The 25905-nt window shown below is 44.0% G+C and overlaps 1 protein-coding gene across 1 annotated transcript in view; it reads right to left on the reverse strand.

Moving 5' to 3' along the window:
• LOC109866665 (histidine triad nucleotide-binding protein 3) overlaps nucleotides 1–25905 on the reverse strand; it is a 26249-nt gene continuing 344 nt past the window's right edge. Inside the window, exons 2-8 of the mRNA XM_031800561.1 lie at nucleotides 20699–20816; nucleotides 20521–20590; nucleotides 20265–20391; nucleotides 4983–5100; nucleotides 3795–3864; nucleotides 3527–3653; nucleotides 1–3412 (exon numbers count right to left, since the gene is read on the reverse strand). Coding sequence (XP_031656421.1) covers nucleotides 3365–3412; nucleotides 3527–3653; nucleotides 3795–3864; nucleotides 4983–5100; nucleotides 20265–20391; nucleotides 20521–20590; nucleotides 20699–20816 — 678 coding nt within the window. The 3' untranslated portion in view covers nucleotides 1–3364. The remainder of the gene's footprint in view (nucleotides 3413–3526; nucleotides 3654–3794; nucleotides 3865–4982; nucleotides 5101–20264; nucleotides 20392–20520; nucleotides 20591–20698; nucleotides 20817–25905) is intronic.

Below are 25905 nucleotides of genomic sequence, written 5' to 3' on the forward strand. Positions count from 1 at the left end.
TAATTGATTAAAATGCCTTTATTAGTATGGCATGTTCAATAGAAACGTGTTTTTTTATTTTTATTTTTTACCGACGCGTTTCGGCTGCATGGCCTTTGTCAGGGAGTACAACAAAAGGAATACAAGGTCCCCTTTTTAACAGCTTTACAATTAGCCCAAATTGGAAAAAGTGGTTACACAATTGATTGGACACACCTAGTAAGCAATACTATACACATTAAAAGGTGAAATACTGTAGCAATGTTATCATAAAAAGACAACTCCAAACTAGAAGTATCAGAACACTAAAAGGTAGTTCTAACCTGAAATGTGACTGGGAGAAGTGTCAAGAATAAGAAAGCTATATATTCCATAGTACACTAGAACACAGCAAAACCTGAACAACAGTCTAACCATAGCTGAGGGCAATAGAGCAAAATGTCCACTAGATGACAGCAAATGGACCCATGACGACCCTACAGGAAGGGTGAGAAATCCATATATTCATTTAAACCAGGGTATTTAGTGGCCTGTAGTTTGCAAATCCAAAAACGTTCCCTTTGGTTTAACTGTTTAAGACGGTCCCCTTTTCTAATAGAGGCCGGAATATGATCAATACCCATAGCTTGTAGGGAGGCAGGGTTGCCATGGTGTAAGGACTTGTAGTGCCTTGCCATGGGGTAGTCTTCATTGCCTACCCGTATGGCGTACTTGTGTTCCGCTAAGCGGTCTTGAAGGCGTCTCTTTGTCCGTCCAATGTAGAACACCTTGCACTGTGGACATTCCGATCTATAGATGACATGAGTGGTTTTGCCGTTAATGAAATGCTTGACGTAATACTCCATTTAGGAAGCTGTGTCAACAAAATACTTCTGTGCAATATTACTGCAATGGTTGCAATGGTTACATTTAAAAGAGCCCTTGGGTTTGTGGTCAAGCCAAGTGTTTTGAGTCACCCGGAAGATAACTGTGGACTAATTTGTCATTTAGGGGAGGACATTTCTTAAAGCTTATGACTGGTGGCTCAGGAAAGACTTGGCGTAGTAGCGTATCACTTTGAATGATTCTGGTGGCGTATCACTTTGGATGATTATTTTAATGCTCTCTGCTTCAGTGCTGTATTTTGTGACAAAATATACTCTCTCCGATGTATCACGAGGCACTCCCCTTCGCAACAAGTTCTCTCTGTCAAGTAATCCAGCCCTTATACCGGAATCTTTCAGGACCTGAATGCTGTAGCCCCGATTCAAGAAGCGATTCTCCAATTCAGCAGATTTGACACTGTAGTCTGTTTCCTGATCGCAAATTCTGCGGACTCTTTGGAATTGGCCATATGGAATGTTTTCTTTTAGCCTTTTGGGGTGAAAGCTGTCTGCCCTTCAGAATGGTATTCCCATCTGTAGGCTTCCTAAAGATTGATGTGTGCAAACAACTTTTGTCATTTTTACCAATTTCGAGGTCCAAAAAAATTAACGTTATCCTTGCTGTACTCCATAGTTAGTTTGATGTTAGGTTTAATGTTGTTAAGGTATTGGTGGAAGGAAATAAGTTCATCTTCTGAGCCGGACCAAAACAGACAAGCATCATCAATATAGCGTCCCCATCATATAATCCGGTCAAAGAAATGGTTATTAGAAGGATCCAAAATGAAGTCATTTTCCCATTTACCCAAGTACAAGCCAGCGTAGGAAGGGCTGTAGCTCCCATGGCACACCCTTAACCTGTTTAAAGATACGGTCCTGAAAGATAAAGATGCCATGATTAAGAGTCTATTCAGTCAGTGAGACAATTAATTCTGTAGGAGGCATCTTAGTTTCAGGTCTGGTACTCAAGAAATGGTGCATAGCTGCCAAACCTTGTTCATGCTCAATGGTGGTGTATAGAGACCCCACATCCATGGTGACTAAAAAGGAAGCTGTACCTATATTGTTAAATCCCTTAATGTTGTTCAACACATCTGTGTTGGGGGATTTTCAAGATGTTTGTGGACCTTTGGAAGAAGGTTAAAAGAAGCCATACTGCCATTGAAAATACATTTGAACTCATTGTCTGAAATGTAGCCATTCTCCTTAGCTTCTGTGAGGATCCCTTTCAATTCAGTTTAGGTCCTCTGTTGGGTTGAAGGTAAGAGATTGGTAGAATTCATCATTGTCTAATTGACGGTAGGCTTCTGTCACATATTTGTCTTTACTCCACACTACTGTAGCGCCACCTTTGTCTGCTTTTTTAACCACAATCTGTTCATTTTTGGACAATGATTCAACTGCATCTTGCTCTGTCTTAGAAAGATTATGTCATGTTTGGTTGGAGTCAATTTTACCCTTAAACAGATTCTCCACATCAAAGTGAACTTTCTTAGCAAATTTATTTAGTGTGGCATTCTGGACGATGGGACAAAAAGTGGACTTGGGCTTAAAAGGTGTTTTAGAGGGAACAGAAACTGCCTGACCTGAGACACTGGCATCTGTAGTTGGAGAGATGTTTTGCTTGTACCAGGCCTTCAGATGTAGATTCCTGTAGAAACTAAATAGGTCAAACTTTGTATTAAATTCATTAGTTGAATATGTGGGGGCAAAGGACAGTCCTTTAGACAATACCCTTATGTGATCATTAGAAAGGGGTTCTCCAGAAATGTTGATCACAGCCTTGTTCTGGTCCTGCTCTGTGTGGTTGGATAGTCTTGATTTCTTCCTCCCCCTCCATGTTGGCCTCTTCCGCGTCCTCTCCTGTTGTGGAACCTGTGTGACGACTACCTGATCTAAAAAATCTTGGGAGGAGCTGGCCTCTGAGCGTCTGGGGTGATCCTCGTCATCACTGCTTATAAAGTTGAAAGAAACAGATCTAGGCTTCCTTCTCTGCAGATGTGAGTCTGAATTTTTGCGTGTTGATTTTCTCCAGGCAAAGACCTTGCCATCTATATAGTCTGCTTCACCTCTTCTAAATCTTCTTAGCTTGTCTTGTTTCAATATCAGAGTGAATGTGTCTACTTTCTCTTTCAAGATCTCATCACATTGTGCTTTGTGAGAATTGTCACGGTGCTCTGATTTTCCTTTTTACTTCTTCAATTTCTGTTTGGACTTGTCTGTCCTCTTTAGATTCTTCTATTAGAAGTACCATTAGGTCAAAAGAACACTTGTTGAGAATTGCCTCCCATTTATCTCTAAGCAATAATTTCATACCTTAAATTACATTGAGACACGATCACATCTTTTATTTTTTGCAGAATTCCTGGTGATTTTACTGTGTTTTTTAACCAAAAACAAAACAAATATTTTTGCAAGCCAGTCCTTCAGGTTAGTGGATGTTAAGTATAGGGAGGGAATGCAGTCAACCATGTAAGAGTTGTTGACCAGTGCTGTTGTTTCCTGCTAAACCAGGTGTATTCTTATTTGACCTGGTTCTGGGTCCTTAACTGCTGGAGCACTTTGTCTACCTACAATAGAGCACAAACAAATTATTTCACACACAGAGATCTGAATATTGTAAACATGAAACAAACATGAAGGACCACCCATAGTGAAATGGTATAGGTTGCTGCTCCACTCACAGTGATGAACCAATAGGATTGTGGCCCATAGTTCCTGAGTGACCTGATGCTCATCTGACTGGCAGGAGCAATGACGTGGAGATGGAGGTGAGGGATAGAGGAGAAAGGGGGCATGTGGAACCCCATCCTATGGAAGACAAAAACAAGGGAACAAGTTAGGATCCTCAGAAATTGCAACACAGATAGCCTTAATAATACATTAGAGTACAGGCCCGAGGTCAATGTGATCTGTCTCAATGACATGGCTAATCATAATGTAGACCTTTACCTTATGTCATCCAGGTCAGTCACCTTTTTCTTCTGCAGTACACTCCTTCCCATCTCCTCCATCTTCTCCACTGCAAAAATTAAAGAGCCTATCAATACTCTCCATTCAGACACCATGTGATTATGTACACAACATTTCAGAGGATAATATATGGGCTAGGCCTGTCTATTTCCAATTCATTTGTGCTGCTCTATTTGTATTTTATACATTTGTCAATTTTTTAAAATACAAAAATAACAATATAATAAGTAGAAAACATTTTCAATACAAATATAAAACTAATGTAAGTGTCCAAAACCAGCTTACTTATTGGTCTAACACAGGAAGCTACAATTTGACAGACAGCACGACTCCTTATACATACAATCAAATGTATTTATAAAGCCCTTTTTACATCAGCCGAAGTGCTATACAGAAACCCAGCCTTACAACCCCAAACAGCAAGCAATGCAGATGTCTCAGCCTCCAGTATTTATGCTGCAGTAATTTGTGTTTCGGGGGGCTAGGGTCAGTTTGTTATATCTGGAGTACTTCTCCTGTCCTAGTCGGTGTCCTGTGTGAATTTAAGTGTGCTCTCTCTAATTCTCTCTCGGAGGACCTGAGCCCTAGGACCATGCCTCAGGACTACCTGACATGATGACTCCTTGCTGTCCCCAGTCCACCTGGCCGTGCTGCTGCTCCAGTTTCAACTGTTCTGCCTTATTGGACCATGCTGGTCATTTATGAACATTTGAACATCTTGGCCATGTTCTGTTATAATCTCCACCCGGCACAGTCAGAAGAGGACTGGCCACCCCACATAGCCTGGTTCCTCTCTAGGTTTCTTCCTAGGTTTTGGCCTTTCTAGGGAGTTTTTCCTAGCCACCGTGCTTCTACACCTGCATTGCTTGCTGTTTGGGGTTTTAGGCTGGGTTTCTGTACAGCACTTTGAGATATCAGCTGATGTACGAAGGGCTATATAAATAAATTTGATTTGATGTAGTAGCACAGGGGCAAGGGAAAACCTAGATGAACCAGGCTCTGAGGGGTGGCCAGTCATCTTCTGGCTATACCGGGTTGAGATAACAGTACATGGCCAAGATGTTCAAGCGTTCATAGATGACCAACAGGGTCAAGTAGTAGTAAAAAAAAAAGTGGTTGTAGAGGGTGCAACAGGTCAGCACCCCAGAAGTAAATACTTTACCTTACCCAAAGGTATGTGCTCCTTCCGGAGTGATTTGCAGTTCCCGACGTGTGTCCTAGGTACAACCAGGTAATGATGCCGTGCCCCGGGTTTCAGGTCACGAAAGCAGACCAGTTCATCATCCTTACGCATTTGAGAATAAAACAGTTGGTTTCTTATGTTGGCATGATGTAAGACACACAATATCAGTAGCTAGTAGTAGTAGCCTACTATCTAGCACATTTTATGCTGCGTTTGCGTGCTAGTTGAAACAAGGAAACACTGAAATGTTCGACTTGCTAACCGGTTGAACGCGGCACGTGTATAATGTGGAAGGACCACCAGAGGGCAGGCTGGGCTCATGGATAGTAGCCCAACAAGGCATGGGAGACAAGGTAACCAGAGGCAATTAAGCACAGCTGACGGTACTAATGACATACTCTCCTTCCCCTATAAGAGAGAGAATGGAACCAGCAGAGTGGAGGGGGAAACTATCTCTGGAAGATGGCCACCGAGAGAGAGGAGCTATCCATGAAGAACCACTAAGACGGTGACAATCCCGTGACTTTTTGTTGTAGTTTAAAGATAATCCTATTGTGTTCCCGTTTCATCTGGAGAAGAAGATGTATGTTTTTTTCCTTAGAAGATTTTCATTGATTATGTTGGAGTGTTTGTGTTGACCAAATGCCCTCAATAGAGAACTGTGTTCAATCAAGAAAACCTACTCCTGACTCGTTTATTCCACCTTCCCGCTTTAGAGTGACACCCAATTACTTGGTCCGCTCACATTGGTGGAGGATGCGGGCATTAGGTGGACGAGTGACACAAGGATAAGTGAGTAAATCAAGATTCTTCCAGTAGACCCGGAGGAACCATTCAAGAACGATGGATAACGCCCTACTACAACAGTTGATCACGGCACAGCAGACAACCATAGAACTCCTGCAACAACAGCTGAGCCGACGAGAAGAACCTAGAGTTAAGCCAAGAGCGGCTGCTCACGCCATCTTACCTCGTCTCTCCAAGGAGGATGATATTGAGGCCTTCCTCATGACCTTCGAAAGGACGGCCACCTTGGAAGAGTGGTCGCCCACAGAATGGGCGAGCGCATTAGCCCCTCTTTTGACCGGGGTGGCTCAGGAAGCCTATTTTGACCTGGATTCCAGCGAAGCTGAGGACTATGGGCGACTAAAAACCGAGATCCTGTCCCGGTACCAGCTGACTGCCAGAGATAGGGCTGTAAAGTTCCATCAATGGACCTATACAGCTGATCAACCCGTCCGTGCCCAGATCTTCGCATTAATACGACTGACGAAACAGTGGCTAGAACCTGGAAAGGGAGTAGGACATGTGATAGAGACTCTCGTAGTGGACAAGATATTGAGAGAATTGCCCAGTGACTTAAAAAGGGTTGTGGGGCAAGCCAACCCGTTGTCAGCCGACGACATAGCCCAGGCGGTGGAAACATATCGGTCTACAGGGGAGTTGTTAAAAAGTGACAAGGAGGAACGGAAGGAGTCTTCCAATCCCGTACCACGACTCACCCCGGCGCGCCCGCCACCGAAACGTCCAAGCCCCCCCCGGAGGTGGGAGAAGTCAGCCACCACACAGCAGGGTCGGTGTTATAAATGTCAGTCTCCCAACCATTATGCCCCACAATGTCCTAGCAAGGATGAGCCCATGGTCACGGAGTCATCACTGCCTACCCCCACACATCCCGTTTTGAGGGGGCAGGATCAACACTGTTGGTTATCAGAGATAGCCCCAGCCTCAGAGATTCCGGTGCGAGTCGAAGGACAAGATGTGGTAGCTATTCTCGACTCGGGAAGCATGGTTACGTTAGTAGAGGAGCGGATGGTGACCTCCGCAACACTGTTACCAGACAAAGTAGCCGTATCCTGTATCCATGGAGACACCCACTATTACCCCACTGTGAATCTGCCTATTCTCACTCCAAAAGGAAGGTGTACAGTCAGGGCAGGGAAAGTGCCCCAGCTGAAGGTGCCATTATTGATCGGGAGAGACTGTCCCCTATATAAGGAGCTTCGGCAGATGACGTTATGCACGGGAAGAAGGGGAACAGGAAAGAAGAGAAAATCCAAGCCCGAGGTAGTAGTCCTACAAGGAGACGTAGCCGCGTCCTCGTCCTCTGCAGCAGAGGAAGAAATAGCGACCCAGCGTTTACGACAGATATTCCAGGAAACCACTGATGAAGACACATGTGAAGGGTTATACACAACGCAGGAAGGAAGGAGCAACCAGGCGCTAAGGGATATATTTGAAGCTCCATCCGAGGAGGGAACCTGGAAGGGATTCTCCTCGGTCACCCCTGATGGGGATATGGAACATCCTCCACATCCCTCTACCGAGGTCGACCTGCACCAGGAATTAAAGGGACAGTTCGGCACCTCGCAGCATAGAGACCCAGACCTAAAGGAGGCCATGAGGAAGGTGAAGGTGATCGACAGGAGGAACGTCGACGGATCAGGTGAGCCCCCTCTTCCTTACTATGCAATCAGGCGGGGTCTCTTATACTGGGTCGTACGACGAAGGGGGGAAAACCAGGAATTACTAATGGTGCCTAGGCCATACAGGGATACAGTTCTACAGTTAGCCCATTCCCACGTCCTAGGAGGACACCTGGCACGAGACAAGACTATTGACAGAATCATGCAGAGATTCTATTGGCCCCGGGTCACCCGGGATGTGGCCAGGTATTGTAGGACGTGTGATCAATGTCAACGTACAGCCCCACGGCCACACCTGCGTAACCCTTTGATTCCTCTCCCCATCATAGAGACTCCCTTTGAACGCATAGCTATGGACCTCGTAGGGCCCCTCCCAAAATCCGCCAGAGGACACGAGTACATCCTAGTGGTTATAGATTACGCTACCAAGTTCCCGGAGGCCATACCCCTGCGTAACATGTCGTCAAAGGGAATTGCCAAGGAGCTATTCCTGATGTTCTCTCGTGTGGGCCTCCCCAAGACTATCTTAACCGATCAAGGAACCCCGTTCATGTCCCGGTTGATGAAGGACTTGTGTCGGTTATATCAGGTTCAACAGATACGTACAAGCATATTCCACCCTCAAACAGACGGGTTGTGTGAACGCTTGAACAAAACGATTAAAAGCATGTTGAGAAGAGTGGTGTCCCGAGACGGGAAAAACTGGGACATGCTTCTCCCACACTTAATGTTTGCCCTGCGAGAAGTACCCCAGGCATCCACTGGATTCTCTCCGTTTGAATTGCTCTATGGCAGACCCTGTCGAGGAATCCTCGACTTAGCCAAGGAGACCTGGGAGACCCAACCATGTCCCTTTCGATCCACAATAGAACACGTTACCCTGATGAGAGACCGCCTGTCAGCAGTGTGGCCCATAGTCAAGGAGCATATGGAGAAGGCCCAAAGGACCCAAGGCCAGGCCTATGATAAGTCCGCGACCCCCCGTGAGTTCACCGTGGGAGAGAAAGTGATGGTGCTTGTGCCCACGGCCGAACATCGCTTGCTGGCGCAGTGGAGGGGGCCCTACGAGGTAATGAAAAGGGTCTCACCGGTCAATTACCTCATCAAGCAACCTGACAGGAGGAAGAAGGTCCAACTCTATCACATAAACCTGCTGAAGACGTACCATGGACGAGAGGAGGAGGTGGCTTTGATGGCCCTGGAGGGCAAAGGAAAAGAGGAGACTCTACCACAGGTGCGCCGTGGCCAAACTCTCCTACCGGAGCAGTCAAGACAGCTAGACAAGCTGATTATGAACTTCGGTCGAATATTCTCTCCATTCCCAGGACAAACAGATGTCCTGTTCCACCATATCCACACGGAACCCGGCAAGAAGGTGCATATCCGCCCTTACAGGATTCCTGAGGCTCGCCGAGTCATCGCTAAGAAAGAGGTGAGGGAGATGTTGAGGATGGGCGTGATCGAGCCCTCGACGAGTGAGTGGTCCAGTCCCATAGTCCTGGTCCCCAAGTCCGATGGTAGTATGAGACTCTGCAACGACTTTAGGGGCGTGAATGCCATCTCTACATTCGATGCGTATCCCATGCCCCGTGTGGATGAACTCTTGGAGCGCTTAGGAAAGGCCAAGTTCATCACTACCCTGGATTTGACAAAGGGATATTGGCAAGTGCCGGTGGCTCCGGAGGATCGCCCAAAGACTGCCTTCGCCACCCCAGAGGGGCTTTTCCAGTATGTGAGGATGCCCTTCGGACTGCACGGTGCCGCTGCAACTTTCCAACGCCTCATGGATGCCATTCTACGGCCCCATCAAGAGTATGCAGCGGCGTACATAGACGATGTGGTCATCCACAGCGAGGACTGGGATAGTCACCTCCTGCGATTACGGGCGGTGCTCGTGAGTTTGGAAGCCACCGGGTTGACAGCCAATCCAAATAAATGCTGCCTGGGCCTGTCCGAAGCGGAATACCTGGGGTACACCGTGGGGAATGGGAAAATACGCCCACAGGCAGAGAAGACCAGGGCAATTCGTGACTGGCCTCGACCCCGGACCAAGCGAGACGTTCGGGCCTTCTTAGGGATAACAGGATATTATCGCCGTTTTATCCCGGGATATGCAACCATTGCCAACCCCCTCACAAACCTCATCAGGAAAAACCTGCCAAACCAGGTAGAGTGGAAAGACGAGACGGAAGAGGCCTTTCAATTGCTAAAAGATGGCCTGTGTTCTGATCCCGTTCTACAGGCTCCGGACTTCTCACAAGAGTTCATTGTGCAGGTCGACGCCTCGGATACAGGGCTCGGGGCCGTACTAGCTCAGGGTAAAGGTGAAGCAGAGAAGCCGATTCTCTTCATTAGTAGGAAGCTCAGCGATCGGGAACAGAGGTATGCGACCGTAGAGAAAGAGGCCTTAGCCATCAAGTGGGCCCTCGATTATCTCCGGTACTACCTACTGGGTCGGAGGTTTGCATTAGTTACTGACCATGCGCCCCTCACGTGGATGGCTGGTAAGAGAAACAATAACAACAGAATAGCCAGATGGTTTGTCTTTACAACCGTTCTCTTTCCATGTCATCCACAGGGCCGGATCGAGGAACGGGAATGCAGACGCGCTGTCCCGACGCGACCAAGACGGTGCGTCTGGCGCCCGACCCTCCGGTTCGGTCCTGGGGGGGAAGGTATGTGGAAGGACCACCAGAGGGCAGGCTGGGCTCATGGATAGTAGCCCAACAAGGCATGGGAGACAAGGTAACCAGAGGCAATTAAGCACAGCTGACGGTACTAATGACATACTCTCCTTCCCCTATAAGAGAGAGAATGGAACCAGCAGAGTGGAGGGGGAAACTATCTCTGGAAGATGGCCACCGAGAGAGAGGAGCTATCCATGAAGAACCACTAAGACGGTGACAATCCCGTGACTTTTTGTTGTAGTTTAAAGATAATCCTATTGTGTTCCCGTTTCATCTGGAGAAGAAGATGTATGTTTTTTTCCTTAGAAGATTTTCATTGATTATGTTGGAGTGTTTGTGTTGACCAAATGCCCTCAATAGAGAACTGTGTTCAATCAAGAAAACCTACTCCTGACTCGTTTATTCCACCTTCCCGCTTTAGAGTGACACCCAATTACTTGGTCCGCTCACAATAACTACAAGTTAGTAAATTGGACATTTGAGTTTCCAAGTTCCAGCTAGCACTTGAACGCAGCATTAGACTTTCACCTCATTGGCTAGCTATTTTGTTCGATTCTGTCAAATGACGAAACTTACAAAAAGCTGCATTTCTGTGTCCGACCCCGACTGTTCCTTGGCAATATTACAGAAACAGCAAGTTTTGTCATTCTTGTTTGGAGATGTGGTGTCCTTTGCTTCATTAGTGCTTTCATAAGTTGCCATTTCACTGTGATGGGTCGTTTGTGACCTAGCTGCTCTTTTTTTTAATGAACCGAATCGCATGAGTGAAAGAGCCATTCATTAGGCTCCCTGATTTACATACAAGTACACGGTTTGTTGTTGTTTTTTTTGTCTCAAAACAATGATTACCTGCAGATACGTTACAAAATAGTCTAAAGAGGGTGAATCCTCACTGCAGAAACAAGAAAGCTGTCATTCTGGTCCACGCTCATTTTTGCAGTGTTTAAAGAGGTGTAGGTGAATAATTCATCCAGGTAAATGTATTTAAACGTGCATTTTACGATCTGACAAAGGTAGTGTCGTGGAAGATTCAGAATTTGTTGGTAACATTTGTACTATGTTTTATATTCATCAAATGTGTGTAAGTTACTTCTCATCAGAATGGTATTTTTGTATAATACTGTGGCGGGGTTGCAGTTATCTGTTCTATGTCGAGACTAAGTTGCATGGGCCGCAGAGAGGGGAGAGGTCAAAGTGTCATCATGTGTAAACATATCTTTTACTCCCTACCTTTTTCTAGTGGGGAAAGGAGGGTGGCAGTGTCTGGAATCATTTTCATGCTCCCTTTTATCTTAACCTATAGCCTCACTCTCCTCTCTGTGAGCTTGTCCAGGTTTGGTTGTATTTAGAGTTGGTTGTATCTAAATGACAATTTGATATATGCCTGTTGATTTGGAGGATTGGTTTATGGTTCTGAGTTTGAGAGAGGAGACAAAGCTGAACAATGAATTATGCTGTTTTATCCTGTGTATCTTTGCTATAAAGGATCCCATTTTGCCGTTGTGGGGGGACTCAACGTTTCATTAGATATACTGAACTGTTGAAAGTCAAAATGCTATAGAGCTTATATAATTAAAGATGGACTTTGATAACTAACTCTGGTGTGTGGTTTGCTCCCATGATTTGGTAAATAGAGGAAATTTCCACGACATTAGCTAATTAGTAGTTAATTCCTGGGCTTTACAACGGCGATTTGCAATTTTCCCTTGGTTCTTGATCGAGTTTTAAAGTATTTTGAACGAGGATCCAGTTGGGAGCTCACTGAAATGACTCAGAATGACCTTCACTACATTGCCAAAGATTTGTATAGATAGAACATTGTTCTATATGTGACTGTACACCTGAGATATAACTTGCTAAAACACCAGCCTCTCTACTTCCTCGTCGTGTTGACACGTGGGTCGCGCGTCAGCAAGGCTAGCGCGAAGCCAGAGATGTTTGAAAAAAATGAACACACATACCGGGAGGCCTCGCATCTCATTCATTCCCATCTGCTGCAGGTCGGTCGCAAGATATTCTATTTTATCGGAGTGGTGAAAAGGAGGTCTGACGAAGGGAAGCTTTTTGTGGGTGGCCTCAGCTTTGACACTAACGAACAGTCATTAGAAAATGTATTCTCCAAATATGGGCAAATATCTGAAGTTGATTTTTTATTTATTTCACCTTTATTTAACCAGGTAGGCTAGTTGAGAACAAGTTCTCATTTGCAACTGCGACCTGGCCAAGATAAAGGATAGCAGTGTGAGCATACAACAAAGAGTTACACATGGAGTAAACAATTAACAAGTCAATAACACAGTAGAAAACAAAGGGGGGGTCTATATACAATGTGTGCAAAAGGCATGAGGAGGTAGGCAAATAATTACAATTTTGCAGATTAACACTGGAGTGATAAAAGATCAGATGGTCATGTACAGGTAGAGATATTGGTGTGCAGAAGAGCAGAAAAGTAAATAAATAAAAACAGTATGGGGATGAGGTAGGTGAAAAGGGTGGGCTATTTACCAATAGACTATGTACAGCTGCAGCGATCAGTTAGCTGCTCAGATAGCTGATGTTTGAAGTTGGTGAGGGAGATAAAAGTCTCCAACTTCAGCGATTTTTGCAATTCGTTCCAGTCACAGGCAGCAGAGTACTGGAACGAAAGGCGGCCAAATGAGGTGTTGGCTTTAGGGATGATCAGTGAGATACACCTGCTGGAGCGCGTGCTACGGATGGGTGTTGCCATCGTGACCAGTGAGCTGAGATAAGGCGGAGCTTTACCTAGCATAGACTTGTAGATGACCTGGAGCCAGTGGGTCTGGCGACGAATATGTAGCGAGGGCCAGCCGACTAGAGCATACAAGTCGCAGTGGTGGGTGGTATAAGGTGCTTTAGTGACAAAACGGATGGCACTGTGATAGACTGCATCCAGTTTGCTGAGTAGAGTGTTGGAAGCCATTTTGTAGATGACATCGCCGAAGTCGAGGATCGGTAGGATAGTCAGTTTTACTAGGGTAAGCTTGGCGGCTTGAGTGAAGGAGGCTTTGTTGCGGAATAGAAAGCCGACTCTTGATTTGATTTTCGATTGGAGATGTTTGATATGAGTCTGGAAGGAGAGTTTGCAGTCTAGCCAGACACCTAGGTACTTATAGACGTCCACATATTCTAGGTCGGAACCATCCAGGGTGGTGATGCTAGTCGGGCATGCAGGTGCAGGCAGCGACCGGTTGAAAAGCATGCATTTGGTTTTACTAGCGTTTAAGAGCAGTTGGAGGCCACGGAAGGAGTGTTGTATGGCATTGAAGCTTGTTTGGAGGTTAGATAGCACAGTGTCCAAAGACGGGCCGAAAGTATATAGAATGGTGTCGTCTGCGTAGAGCTGATGAAATTAAAGACAGAGACACTCAAGGTCCAGGGGCTTTGGTTTCGTCACCTTCGAGAACCCAGATGAGGCAGAGGATGCTATGCTGGCAATGAACGGCAAGTCTCCTGATGGCAGACAGATCCGTGTCAACCAGGCGGGCAAATCTGGCGGTGGTGGCAGGTCCGGAGGCAGATTCCGAGGGGGCTCTTCAGGCGGTGGAGGAGGATACTTCCGTGGAGGCAGAGGTGGTGGAGACCGGGGATATGGTGGTGGACGTTACGACAACAGAAGTGGAGGCTCATATGGATCAGAAAGAGGCTATGACAACAAAGACAGAGCACAAGGAGGAGGATATGGAGATCGTTCAGGTGACGAGGGTGGCTGGTAGGACAGTGGCGTCCGGATGCCTGTCGTCTGGGCTCGGCCCCTCACCCCGAACCAGCGGCCCCATCTCGATGACAGCGGGCCTGGTCTGGTCCTCGCTGTGGGTTCTGGTAAATGAAGAGGGCCTACTCAATTGTTTTCTGGATCACTGATCTGTTGTTTGACTGACCTACCTATCTTGTCTAATTTATTTTAGTTTCTACTGAGAACGTTTTTTATTTTATTAGCTGCACATTGAATAAGGAACTGTCACATGACAGTTGAGTACACAGCGGTGAATTAATGTGAAGCGGGCCAGTTCTTAAAGGTAACTGCTACATATGAGCTGTTTTCAACAAACCTACTTTTTATGAGGGTACAAATGGAGTGATTTAACAACTGTTCTCATCATAGCATCAGATTGGTTTTGTATTTGATTTTTTTTTGTTTAAGCATTCTGTATCTTCATGGTTGTATTTCCCCCCCCCCCCCAAAAAAAGAGTCCCAGCACGAAATGTATAGAGAACTTAACGCTTCGCCCTGTCGACTGTCGACCAATCGCGTTCACGTTATCATGCTGCGTAATGTGGTTGTTTAGCTATTCGTAACTAAATCAATTCTGTAAATCAGGGTATGAGTCGAGAAACCTGCCTATTTTCCTTGAAAGTACACGGGTCACTCCCACATCTTACTGACATAATCCAAAACATTTTTAGGGGTGCTACTGGGTGTAGGAGATAAGATATGCTCCTTCAACACTTTCAGCGGACACCGTGGGGTGTGTCCAAACACAAGGTCAGCAGGGCTGAACCCTAAGGACTCTTGTATCGTTTCCCTTATAGCAAATAGGACAAAGGGCACCCCCTCATCCCAATCGGTACTGGTATCCATGCAATACTTGCGTAGCATTGCCTTCAGCGTCTGATGCCAGCGTTCGAGAGCCCCTCGACTCTGGATGATACGGACTGGAGACCTGATGGGAAATACACAATGTCTTTAACACATTTGAGAACAGTTTTGACATGAAGTTGGATCCCTGATCAGTTTGGATTACTTTAGGGAGTCCAAACGTAGAGAAGAACTTCACTAGTGCCTTCACCACAGTCTTAGCCGTTATAGTACGGAGAGGAATAGCCTCTGGGTATCGAGTAGCACTGCACATTATTGTTAGTAGGAACTGGTTACCTGACCTGGTTTTCGGCAATGAACCTACACAATCAATTATCACTCTTTCAAAACAGCTCCCCCACCACAGGAATCGGGCAGAGCGGCGCTCGAGGAACTGTTTGATTCACTTTCCCAGTGAGTTGACATATGCGACATGTTCTACAAAATTGGACCACGTCAGATTTCAAACCTGGCCAGAAAAAATGCAGAAGGACCCGGTTATATGTCTTTGTGATCCCCAAATGTCTGGACCACGCCTGGTCATGGGCGAGTGACAGCACCTGCTGTCGGACCGATGTAGGAACAACCACTTGACACACTTCACTCCAGTCATTAACGGTGTAGTGAGCTGCCCATTTCCACATCAAAACTCCTGCTTCCATAAAGTAGGCGGTCTCTCTAGTGTCAGCTTCCTCAATGGAAATTACCAAAGCAAAACACTTGCGAAGACTGGTGTCTCCTTTTTGACATTCAATCACCTTCTCGGGGGTGACATACAAAATAATTATGTAATTGGGGCGCAATTTCGCTTTCCCCTGCCTTAGTTTTTACAGGAGTAAAAACTGTTGGCATTGCAGAAGGCCTACTCGGCGCATTGTCTTCTACCTCAACATTCTCAGAAATGGAACTAGCCAAATCCACATCTCCTACTTTGCGAGATTGTGCCCTCGTTAACACACAAGCAGGAAAAACATGTGGAGATGCTTGAACCAATTTCTCATCTGCAATTCTGATTTATGGGTTGTCTACTACCTCTAACACAGGAGTGACGTTACCACCAGCAATATCATTTCCTAGTAGCAATGTGACTCCTTTTTGCTGGCAGTGTAGACACTACACCAACACGGAAACGTCCTGATACCAAGTCTGACACTAAGTGGACCCAGTGTAATGGTACAGGTACGGTCTCTATCCCCTGTAATATGACGTACGAGCCACAATACGTTTCAGGAGACCAGGGTAAAGCATCAGTAATGATTACTGACTGCGCAGCCCCGGTGTCTCGTAAGATTTGGATAGGCTTTTTATCAGCTTGTTCTCCAGTTAAGGAAACACAACCAGCAGAGAAACGGAGCATAGACCGGATCCGGTTTCTCAAATGCTGCATCAATACCTCGGGCCAACGGACGAGCCAAAGACTTGACTAAACCCAAACTTTTCATTTTATTTTCGGTTTATTTTTAAAAGCCGGGCAGTCTGGAATCCCATGACCCTTTTGGTGACAGTAAAAACATTCACGGATCTCATGAAAAGGCTTAGGGTTGTCAGAGGAGAAGCGACCTGAACAAGGAACTGATGACGTAATCGTCCGGCCTGCAAAATGAGGTGCACCAAAGACAGTCTTGTGTGTCAAGGTGTACTCATCGGCCAACACTGCTGCCTGGGCCAATGTCGCCACTTTCTATCTGGGAGGTTGCTTTTAAAGTCTTCCAACAGCATTAACTCACAATTATCAGCAAAGGTGTTAGCTTTGCTGGCTGAACACCAGCGATTAAACAGAGACTTTGTCTCTAGCAAACTCAACAAACGTCCGGTGAGATGTTTTCTTGTGGTTCCTGAAGCGCTGCCTATAAGCTTCAGGCACCAACTCATAAGCCCGCAACACGGTAGTTTTAACTGTATCGTAGTGTAAACCGTCTTCCAGGGAGAGAGCAGCTACTACTTCCTGGGCTTTCCCAGACAAGTTACATTGTAACAGGAGCGGCCAAACCTCGAGTGGCCAATGCAGCACAGCGGCCACATGCTCAAACGCATAGAAATAGGCATCAACTTCCGACTCTCGAAATGGAGGGACTAAAGCAATAGTTCTACTTACATCAAAGTGGACTTGATGATAAGCAGTTTGTAGAGTCGCACTGGAGCCAGCATCTAGCTCTAGTTGTCGCATCCTCACCTCCTTCCTCACCACCTTCCTTCCTCACCTCCTCAGCTTCTATTTTCCTAATTTCAAAATTCATCAGTCTCTCTCTTTTTGCTCCATTTCTAAACGCACCAGCATCACCTTCAGCCTAGCGGTCCCGTCTGAACGACCTGAAGCAGAAGATAAAGGGTCAAATCTGGGCAAGGAAAAGGGGGTACGAGCAACCCCTTCCTCCGCCCTGTCCTCTGACTTGGCGTCGGAAGGTCTACCCGTCTCCTCTCCTTGCAATGAGAGAATTCGTTATCTCACTAAACCCTCCCTGACTAGCACCACAAGCTCAGCCTTTAGGGCTTTCTCAGGGATAACAAATCCATAATGGTCAGCTATAGCTATAAGGTCTACTTTACGAAACCTACCCAAACAATCAATAGAGGGCGCTTCAAAAAACTTGGATGGCTGAGGCAGCCATCTTGTACACAGCAATCTACTGGACACACATAAACTAAACAAATCATCCAAACTCACAACCTACCGTCACACCTCAATTACTAACCAGAGAGCTCAGAGCAGCAGGGTCCGGTGGGTTTAATGATCCCGGATGAGCCCTCATTATGTTACGCACGCCTCTATGAAGAGGGAACACAACACCCTGCTACAACACAACTCCCTGTGAAGTGAAAGAGGTATGGACTGTAGGTGCGAGTAAGGATGACAAAAAGGTAGAATGTGGTACCGTTTACAAGGAATTTATTCCGTCACACTGTAATATGGAGAAAAGGGGCTGGACGGAACCAAAGCAAAGAAAGTTAATGTCAAAGCCCCCCCCCCCTCCTTCTCCTATATAACCTGCCTACCCATCTAACTTAGTACCACCTGGCGCGCTAACCAAAATACAAGGGGGTGGTCCGCCCAGGTCTTACCTTGTGTGCCTAGACAGTGAATATACTACGGGTATATGTATGCCCACGGGCCTCTTGCCTAAGCAGTCCCTAGGTGCCTTCCCCCCTGGGAACAAATGAAACAGAATAACACAAACAATTTCAATAACCAAAACACTGTGTCCTATTGACACACAGACATAACCAATCAGCTCTCTCACTCAACCAATACAGGACACACTAATCATCTCCCTCTGAGAACAACCAACACAGTATATCACCCTCAGCCTCCTCTCTCAGCAATGATCTTTCTGCAATCTCCTCTCTCAGCAATGATCTTTCTGCAATCTCCTCTCTCAGCAATGATCTCTCTTCTGAACAGAATACTGGCTTTTATATAGCCTCAGAAGGAATGGGTAATTGGAGACAGCTGCGTCTTCACGAGGGGGCGGGGTCAGCTCTCCAATTAGCCATGGAGTTGACCAATCAGCTGCTTGGGAAGAATTCAGGAAGCCATCTCCTGAAACACACACTCCAATACACAAGCTATAACACAGAAACTGGGGAATGTAACAATCAGTTGGAGATGAGATTCATATGGGCTAGTAATTTATTCCAGACCTTAATGAATGCAGCTGTTTGATGGGTTTTTGAAATTGTGATTTGTTCCATGTGTACATATTCAACAATCAGTTGGTGCCAATGCTGTATGAAGTTGCTTTGTTTTTTTCTTCCTGTTTTAAAAGATGCAATGCTTCCCCAGAGCAAAATCCAGAGAAGTCCAGAGAAGTTTGTTTTGGTGGGGTACAAGGTCAGGGTGGCCCAGGTCGCCCTGTATACAGTATATATAAAATATATATATTTGGTTTATGAACATAGTCTGGCAGTAATATATATATATTTTTATGAAATTGTCCAAAATTAACTAGCTAGCATTGATTAAACAGTAATGACAATTCCCTTTTAGCTCACTAGCTAAATTATAAAAGCATTTTGTATATATTGATGCTGTTACATTAACCAAACAAAAGGCTATTTTATATGGAAATCAGGATGTCTGTCCGGGAACTTTAACCTACCTGGTATTTTGTCAACCTGTGTAGATAAACTGGTTGGTGCAGTCAACTCTAGTGGCCCTATCCTTAAAGGTCTAATGCCGCTGTTTTTATCTCAATATCAAATCAGTTAAGCACCTCTAGTACTGCCTAGGAGTGTTCTGATCGGAAAGGGGAAAACTGAATATTAGCTATTATTGGAAGAGAGGTTTGGAACTCTTTTTCTTATTGGGCTTTTAACTAATTTACCACCAGGCAGGCCAAAAATCCATGTCACCAAAACAGGCTGACATTTCAGGGGGTCTTTTCAAACAGCTCTTACACTAAAATGGCATTATCATAATTTTCGCAATTACACAGTATTATTCCAACCTCATAGTGTGGAAATATATAAAACACAGGAAAATCCCATTTTCGACTGCACTGGGGCTTTAACTTGTATAAATCACAGTATTCATTATGAAGTGAACTGATCAGGTTTATTAATTATTTAGTGAACTTCAGAGTAAAAAAATTAATGGAGCAGATGTCTTAATATACAAATGTATTGATATTCTTTGATAGACTATACTATGTTTTCATAATTGTGAGTTTAGGACCCTAAATAACTCAACTTATCCATAAAAAAAAGTATGGTTTTAGCCCTTTTCGCTAAATTCTCCCATTCTCACATCTCTGACGCCGCAGACAGGCTGCCCCTCATTCAGAGAGCCCTCTCCCACTGTTGCATGTAAGCATCAGATAATGATCTGGATCCACTCCACTGACCAGGGTCCTGCGCAATAAATCCTCCTGCAGGAAATTGACATTTTACACTAATTGAAGACACATTATGTATGTGTACCTGGATATGAAAGTGTGTTCTGCAACTATACTGAACAAAAATATAAACACAACATGTGTTGGTCCCATGTTTTCATGAGCTGAAATAAAAGATCCCAGAAATATTCCATACGCACAAAAAGCTTGTTCATTTCTCTATCATAAGCTTCCTCCAATGTTGTTTTAGAGAATTTGGCAGTACGTCCAACCAGCCTCACAACTGCAAACAACTTGTAACCATGCCAACCTAGGAACTCCATATCCGGCTTTGTTACTTGCGGGATCGTCTGAGATCTGACACCCGGACATCTAATGAAACTGAGGAGTACTTCTGTCTGTAATAACGCCCTTTTGTTGGGAAAGACTCGTTCAGATTGGCTGGGCCTGGTTCACCAATGGGTGTGCCTGGCTCCCAAGTGGGTGAGCCTATGCACTGCCAGGGCCACCCATGGCTGCGCCCCTGCTCAGTCATGTGAAACCCATTGATTAGTGCCTAATGAATTTATTTTAATTGACTGATTTCCTTATATGAACTGTAACTCAGTAAAATTGTTGAAATTATTGCATGTTGCGTCTATATATTTGTTCAGTATATACTGTATGTCACTGTGTGTGTATATCCTACTGTATCTGCTCTGAGTGTGTCAAAATTTGCACTCACTGTGGCGAACCTCATTGTGCCTGGTGTGAACTTGTGTGCCATGTCGTCAGTGATCTCACTTGTCGGTGCGAGGACATGGAGGTGGAGGTGAGGTACAGAGATATATGGAGGTCTGTGGAACCCCATCCTGTAGATGGACAGACAAGATCACTGAACCTACCAGACCAGCGACATACAAATACAAGCATGAACATACATGTTGACATGATTGGTCTCTCTCTTTCACACACACATACAAACACAGGATACTTTATACCTGATGTCATTTGGATTGGCAATGCCATTTTCCTGCAACACAGCCCTCCCCATCTCAGCCATCCTCTCAACTGCCACATAAACAAATAAATAATCAATTAACATTCAACTGTGTATATGCATATCAGAAATGAACAGTATTTCATGTAACGTTAGTTATTGGATGAATCATTCCTCACCTAGCTTTACGTGCTCCTTAAAGAGAGAAAAGCAGCTCACTATATGTTTTTTTGGCACAACCAGGTAGTGATGTGGTGCAGCGGGGTTAATGTCCCGAAAGCAGACTAGTTCAGAATCCTGTAAAGAAGATTAACAAAAGAAATGGAGACCTTCAATGGAGTAGGAAGAAGTTACCACTAAACACTGTTCTAAATTTTGGGTCAGGTTTTCCGTTAGCCAGGTAATAGCTTTTGCCCCTCCCCCCAAAAATGAAAAGCCAATAAATACAATTGGTAGCGGAGAATTGTCAGCGAGAAGGAAAAAAATTCCCGATGCAAAATAATGCTTTTTAGCCTCTTCATTGATGTAAATACCAGTCAATATAAATGCATTTGACCGGTCATGCTTATCGGTCTACAGGTTATTTTGCATAATTTAGGGGAATTAAATTGTGCACACAGCATACAGATAGAGCCTACTTTGAGCAGAAGATCTACCAGACAGCACAAGAGCTGCTGCTACATCTCCTCAAAAAGCTTATTTGTTGCTTCTGGATTGAAACATATTATTTTATAATCCTAATCATTGCACAACAATTCTAAACGCAATCGTTTCATTTATCAAAAACAGTCTTGATGGCCACGATTAAAATAACTACTATTTTTATTTCTCAAATGGTAATTGAAGCGCCCTTCCCATTCGCCAAGTGCACAGGCAACGGTAGACAGGCATCAGCACATCACACACCACTTTTCAATGAACAGGAGGCAGTATGCATTTATACAACATATAGGCCTACGTAACTGTTGAAATCTGAACGTTTTACATCATATGATGAGGCAATCAGTCGTATATTGCACAAATCTGGCCTTTATGGAAGAGTGGCAAGAAGAAAGCCATTTCTTCAAGATATCCATAAAAAGTGTCGTTTAAAGTTTGCCACAAGCCACCTGGGAGACACACCAAACATGTGGAAGAAGGTGCTCTGGTCAGATGAAACCAAAATGGAACTTTTTGGCAACAATGCAAAATGTTATGTTTGGCGTAAAAGCAACACAGCTCATCACCCTGAACACACCATCCCCACTGTCAAACATGGTGGTGGCAGCATCATGGTTTGGGCCTGCTTTTCATCAGGACAGGGAAGATGGTTAAAATTGATGGGAAGATGGATGGAGCCAAATACAGGACCATTCTGGAAGAAAACCTGATGGAGTCTGCAAAAGACCTGAGACTGGGACGGAGATTTGTCTTCCAACAAGACAATGATCCAAAACATAAAGCAAAATCTACAATGGAATGGTTCAAAAATAAACATATCCAGGTGTTAGAATGGCCAAGTCAAAGTCCAGACCTGAATCCAATCGAGAATCTGTGGAAAGAACTGAAAACTGCTGTTCACAAATGCTCTCCATCCAACCTCACTGAGCTCGAGCTGTTTTGCAAGGAGGAATGGGAAAAAATGTCAGTCTCTCGATGTGCAAAACTGATAGAGACATACCCCAAGCGACTTACAGCTGTAATCGCAGCAAAAGGTGGCGCTACAAAGTATTAACTTAAGGGGGCTGAATAATTTTGCACGCCCAATTTTCAGTTTTTGATTTGTTAAAAAAGTTTGAAATATCCAATAAATGTCGTTCCACTTCATGATTGTGTCCCACTTGTTGTTGATTCTTCACAAAAAAATACAGTTTTATATCTTTATGTTTGAAGCCTGAAATGTGGCAAAAGGTCGCAATGTTCAAGGGGGCCGAATACTTTCGCATGGCACTGTAATTACAACATAACATTGAAGGTTGTGCAATGTAACAGCAATATTTTGACTTAGGGGTGCCACCCGTTTGATAAAATACGGAACGGTTCCGTATTTCACTGAAAGAATAAACGTTTTGTTTTCTAAATGATCGTTTCCAGATTTTACCAAATTAATGACCAAAGGCTTATAATAAACACAGAAATACATTAGAATTAAGTATACGATTTCATATTTGATAGAGCAGTCTGACTGAGCGGTGGTAGGCGGCAACAGGCTTGTAAGCATTCATTCAAACTTTACTGCGTTTGCCAGCAGCTCTTAGCAATGCTTGATTCACAGCACTGGTTATGATTTCAAGCCTATCAACTCCTGAGATTAAGCTGGCAATACTAAAGTGCCTACTAGAACATCCAATAGTCAAAGGTATATGAAATACAAATGGTGTACAGAGAAATAGTTGACGCGTCATAATTCCTATAATAACTACAACTGGGAATATTGAAGAACTGGGAATATTGAACCACCAGCTTTCATATGTTCTCATGTTCTGAGCAAGGAACTTAAACGTTAGCTTTTTTTAATGGCACATATTGCACTTTTACTTTATTCTCCAAAACTGTGTTTTTGCATTATTTAAACCAAATTGAGCATGTTTCATTTGTTATAAGAGACTAAATAGATTTTATTTATGTATTATATTAAAATAAGTGTTCATTGTTCATTCAGTATTGTTGTAATTGTCATTATTACAAATAAATAAATAAATATATATATATATATATATATATATATATACAGTTGAAGTCGGAAGTTTACATACACTTAGGTTGAAGTCATTAAAACTAGTTTTTCAACCACTCCACAAATTTCTTGTGAACAAACTATAGTTTTGGCAAGTCGGTTAAGACATCTACTTTGTGCATGACACAATTCATTTTTCTAACAATTGTTTACAGACAGATTATTTCACTGTATCACAATTCCAATGGGTCAGAAGTTTACATATACTAAATTGACTGTGCCTTTAAACAGCTTGGAAAATTCCAGAAAATTATGTCATAGCTTTAGAAGCTTCTGATAGGCTAATTTACATAATTTGAGTCAATTGGAGGTGTACATGTGGATGTATTTCAAGGCCTACTTTCAAACTCAGTGCCTCTTTGCTTGACATCATGGGAAAATCAAAAGAAATCAGCCAAGACCTCAGAAAAAGAGTTGTAGACCTCCACAAGTCTGGTTCATCCTTGGGAGCAATTTCCAAATGCCTGAATGTACCACGTTCATCTGTACAAACAACAGAACGCAAGTATAAACACCATGGGACCACGCAGCCGTTATACTGCTCAGGAAGGAGACGCGTTCTGTCTCCTAGTGATGAACGTATTTTGGTACGAAAAGTGCAAATCAATCCCAGAACAGCAGCATAAGACCTTGTGAAGATGCTGGAGGAAACAGATACAAAAGTATCTATATCCACAGTAAAACGAGTCCTATGTCGACATAACCTGAAAGGCCGCTCAGCAAGGAAGAAGCCACTGCTCCAAAACCGCCATAAAAACCCAGACTACGGTTTGCAACTGCACATGGGGACAAAGATCGTACTTCTTGGAGAAATGTCCTCTGGTCTGATTAAACAAAAATAGAACTGTTTGGCCAATATGACCATCCTTATGTTTGGAGGAAAAAGGGGGAGGCTTGCAAGCCGAAGAACACCATCCCAACTGTGAAGCACGGGCGTGGCAACATCATGTTGTGGGGGTGCTTTGCTGCAGGAGGGATTGGTGCACTACACAGAAATAGAGGAAAATTATGTGGATATATTGAAGCAACATCTCAAGACATCAGTCAGGAAGTTAAAGCTGGGTCGCAAATGGGTCTTCCAAATGGACAATGACCCCAAGCATACTTCCAAAGTTGTGGCAAAATGGCTTAAGGACAACAAAGTCAAGGTATTGGAATGGCCATCACAAAGCCCTGACCTCAATCCCATAGAAAATTTGTGGGCAGAACTGAAAAAGTGTGTGTGAGCAAGGAGGCCTACAAACCTGATTCAAGTTAAACAATTTAAAGGCAATGCTACCAAATACTAATTGAGTGTATGTAAACATAACGATGGTCATTATGGCCAAACAGTTCTATTTTTGTTTAATCAGACCAGAGGACATTTCTCCAAGAAGTACGATCTTTGTCCCCATGTGCAGTTGCAAACCGTAGTCTGGCTTTTTATGGCGGTTTTGGAGCAGTGGCTTCTTCCTTGCAGCTTTGTCAGGAGGAATGGGACAAATTTCACCCAACTTATTGTGGGAAGCTTGTGGAAGGCTACCCGAAACATTTGACCCAAGTTAAACAATTTAAAGGCAATGCTACCAAATAGTAATTGAGTGTATTTAAACTTCTGACCCACTGGGAATGTGATGAAAGAAATAAAAGCTGAATTAAATCATTCTCTAATATTATTCTGACATTTCACATTCTTTAAAAAAACATGGTGATCCTAAATGACCTAAGACAGGGAATTTGTACTAGGATTAAATGTCAGGAATTGTGAAAAACTGAGTTTAAATGCATTTGGCTAAGGTGTATGTAAACATTCAACTTCAACTGATAAATAAATATATATGTCGATTAATCTTTTTTTTTTTTATCGTTATATTAATCGGCTTTTTTTGGTCCTCCAATAATCGGTATCGGCGTTGAAAGATCATAATCGGTCGACCTCTAGTATAGACAGGAGTAAGCTATTTAGGCTATATCATTTTGGCAATTTAATTCAATTCACTTCCGGGGAAAGCTTCCCCGAGCCTTATGGACGCGCCGCCTATGTATTCTAACATCTTCAAATTGCTCATCTGAATTCAGTAAGAATGACGAATGCTGTTACATCAGAGTTGCATGTTCTGTTAAGATAAATTACCATAAACTAAATGTGATTTCTGCCATTCTGAGCACAGTGGGCCACATTTTCCTAACGGTCACTCTGATACTGACCAACATCCCACAGGGTTCAGTGACAATCTCATCACGTCATCCAAAAACATGGCACCTCCACTCATAATAGCCACAAAACATAGCAGTCAGACAGATAAACGGTTACAATTGTTCTTTCCATCATTTTAAAACGAGGTCTGTGGGGAAAATGAATGGTGGAGAATCAATGGGAACCTTTTCCTTGTTTAACCTCTAAGTTTAATGGGTATTGTAATGAAACAGCAGGGAGCAGGGCTCGAACCCTCGATCTTCGAGCCGAGATACGGCGCGCTATCGACTGTGCCGCAAAAGCATGCTGGTGCGGCAGAGTCGTTTTCCGCGATTATAAACCCAGGGTCGTTACAGTATTATGACTCCTACTGTAGTACTCTGTTGGATGTATATAAAATATAAATTGTTATTATCTTCGGCTATGTGTGATAACGTTTTTATTTGAAGAATTAAATTAATGTTTTGTGCACAAAGATATCTAGTGTGTCGTAT

This window comes from Oncorhynchus kisutch, linkage group LG21, assembly GCF_002021735.2.
Source record: "Oncorhynchus kisutch isolate 150728-3 linkage group LG21, Okis_V2, whole genome shotgun sequence".
NCBI lineage: Eukaryota > Metazoa > Chordata > Actinopteri > Salmoniformes > Salmonidae > Oncorhynchus > Oncorhynchus kisutch.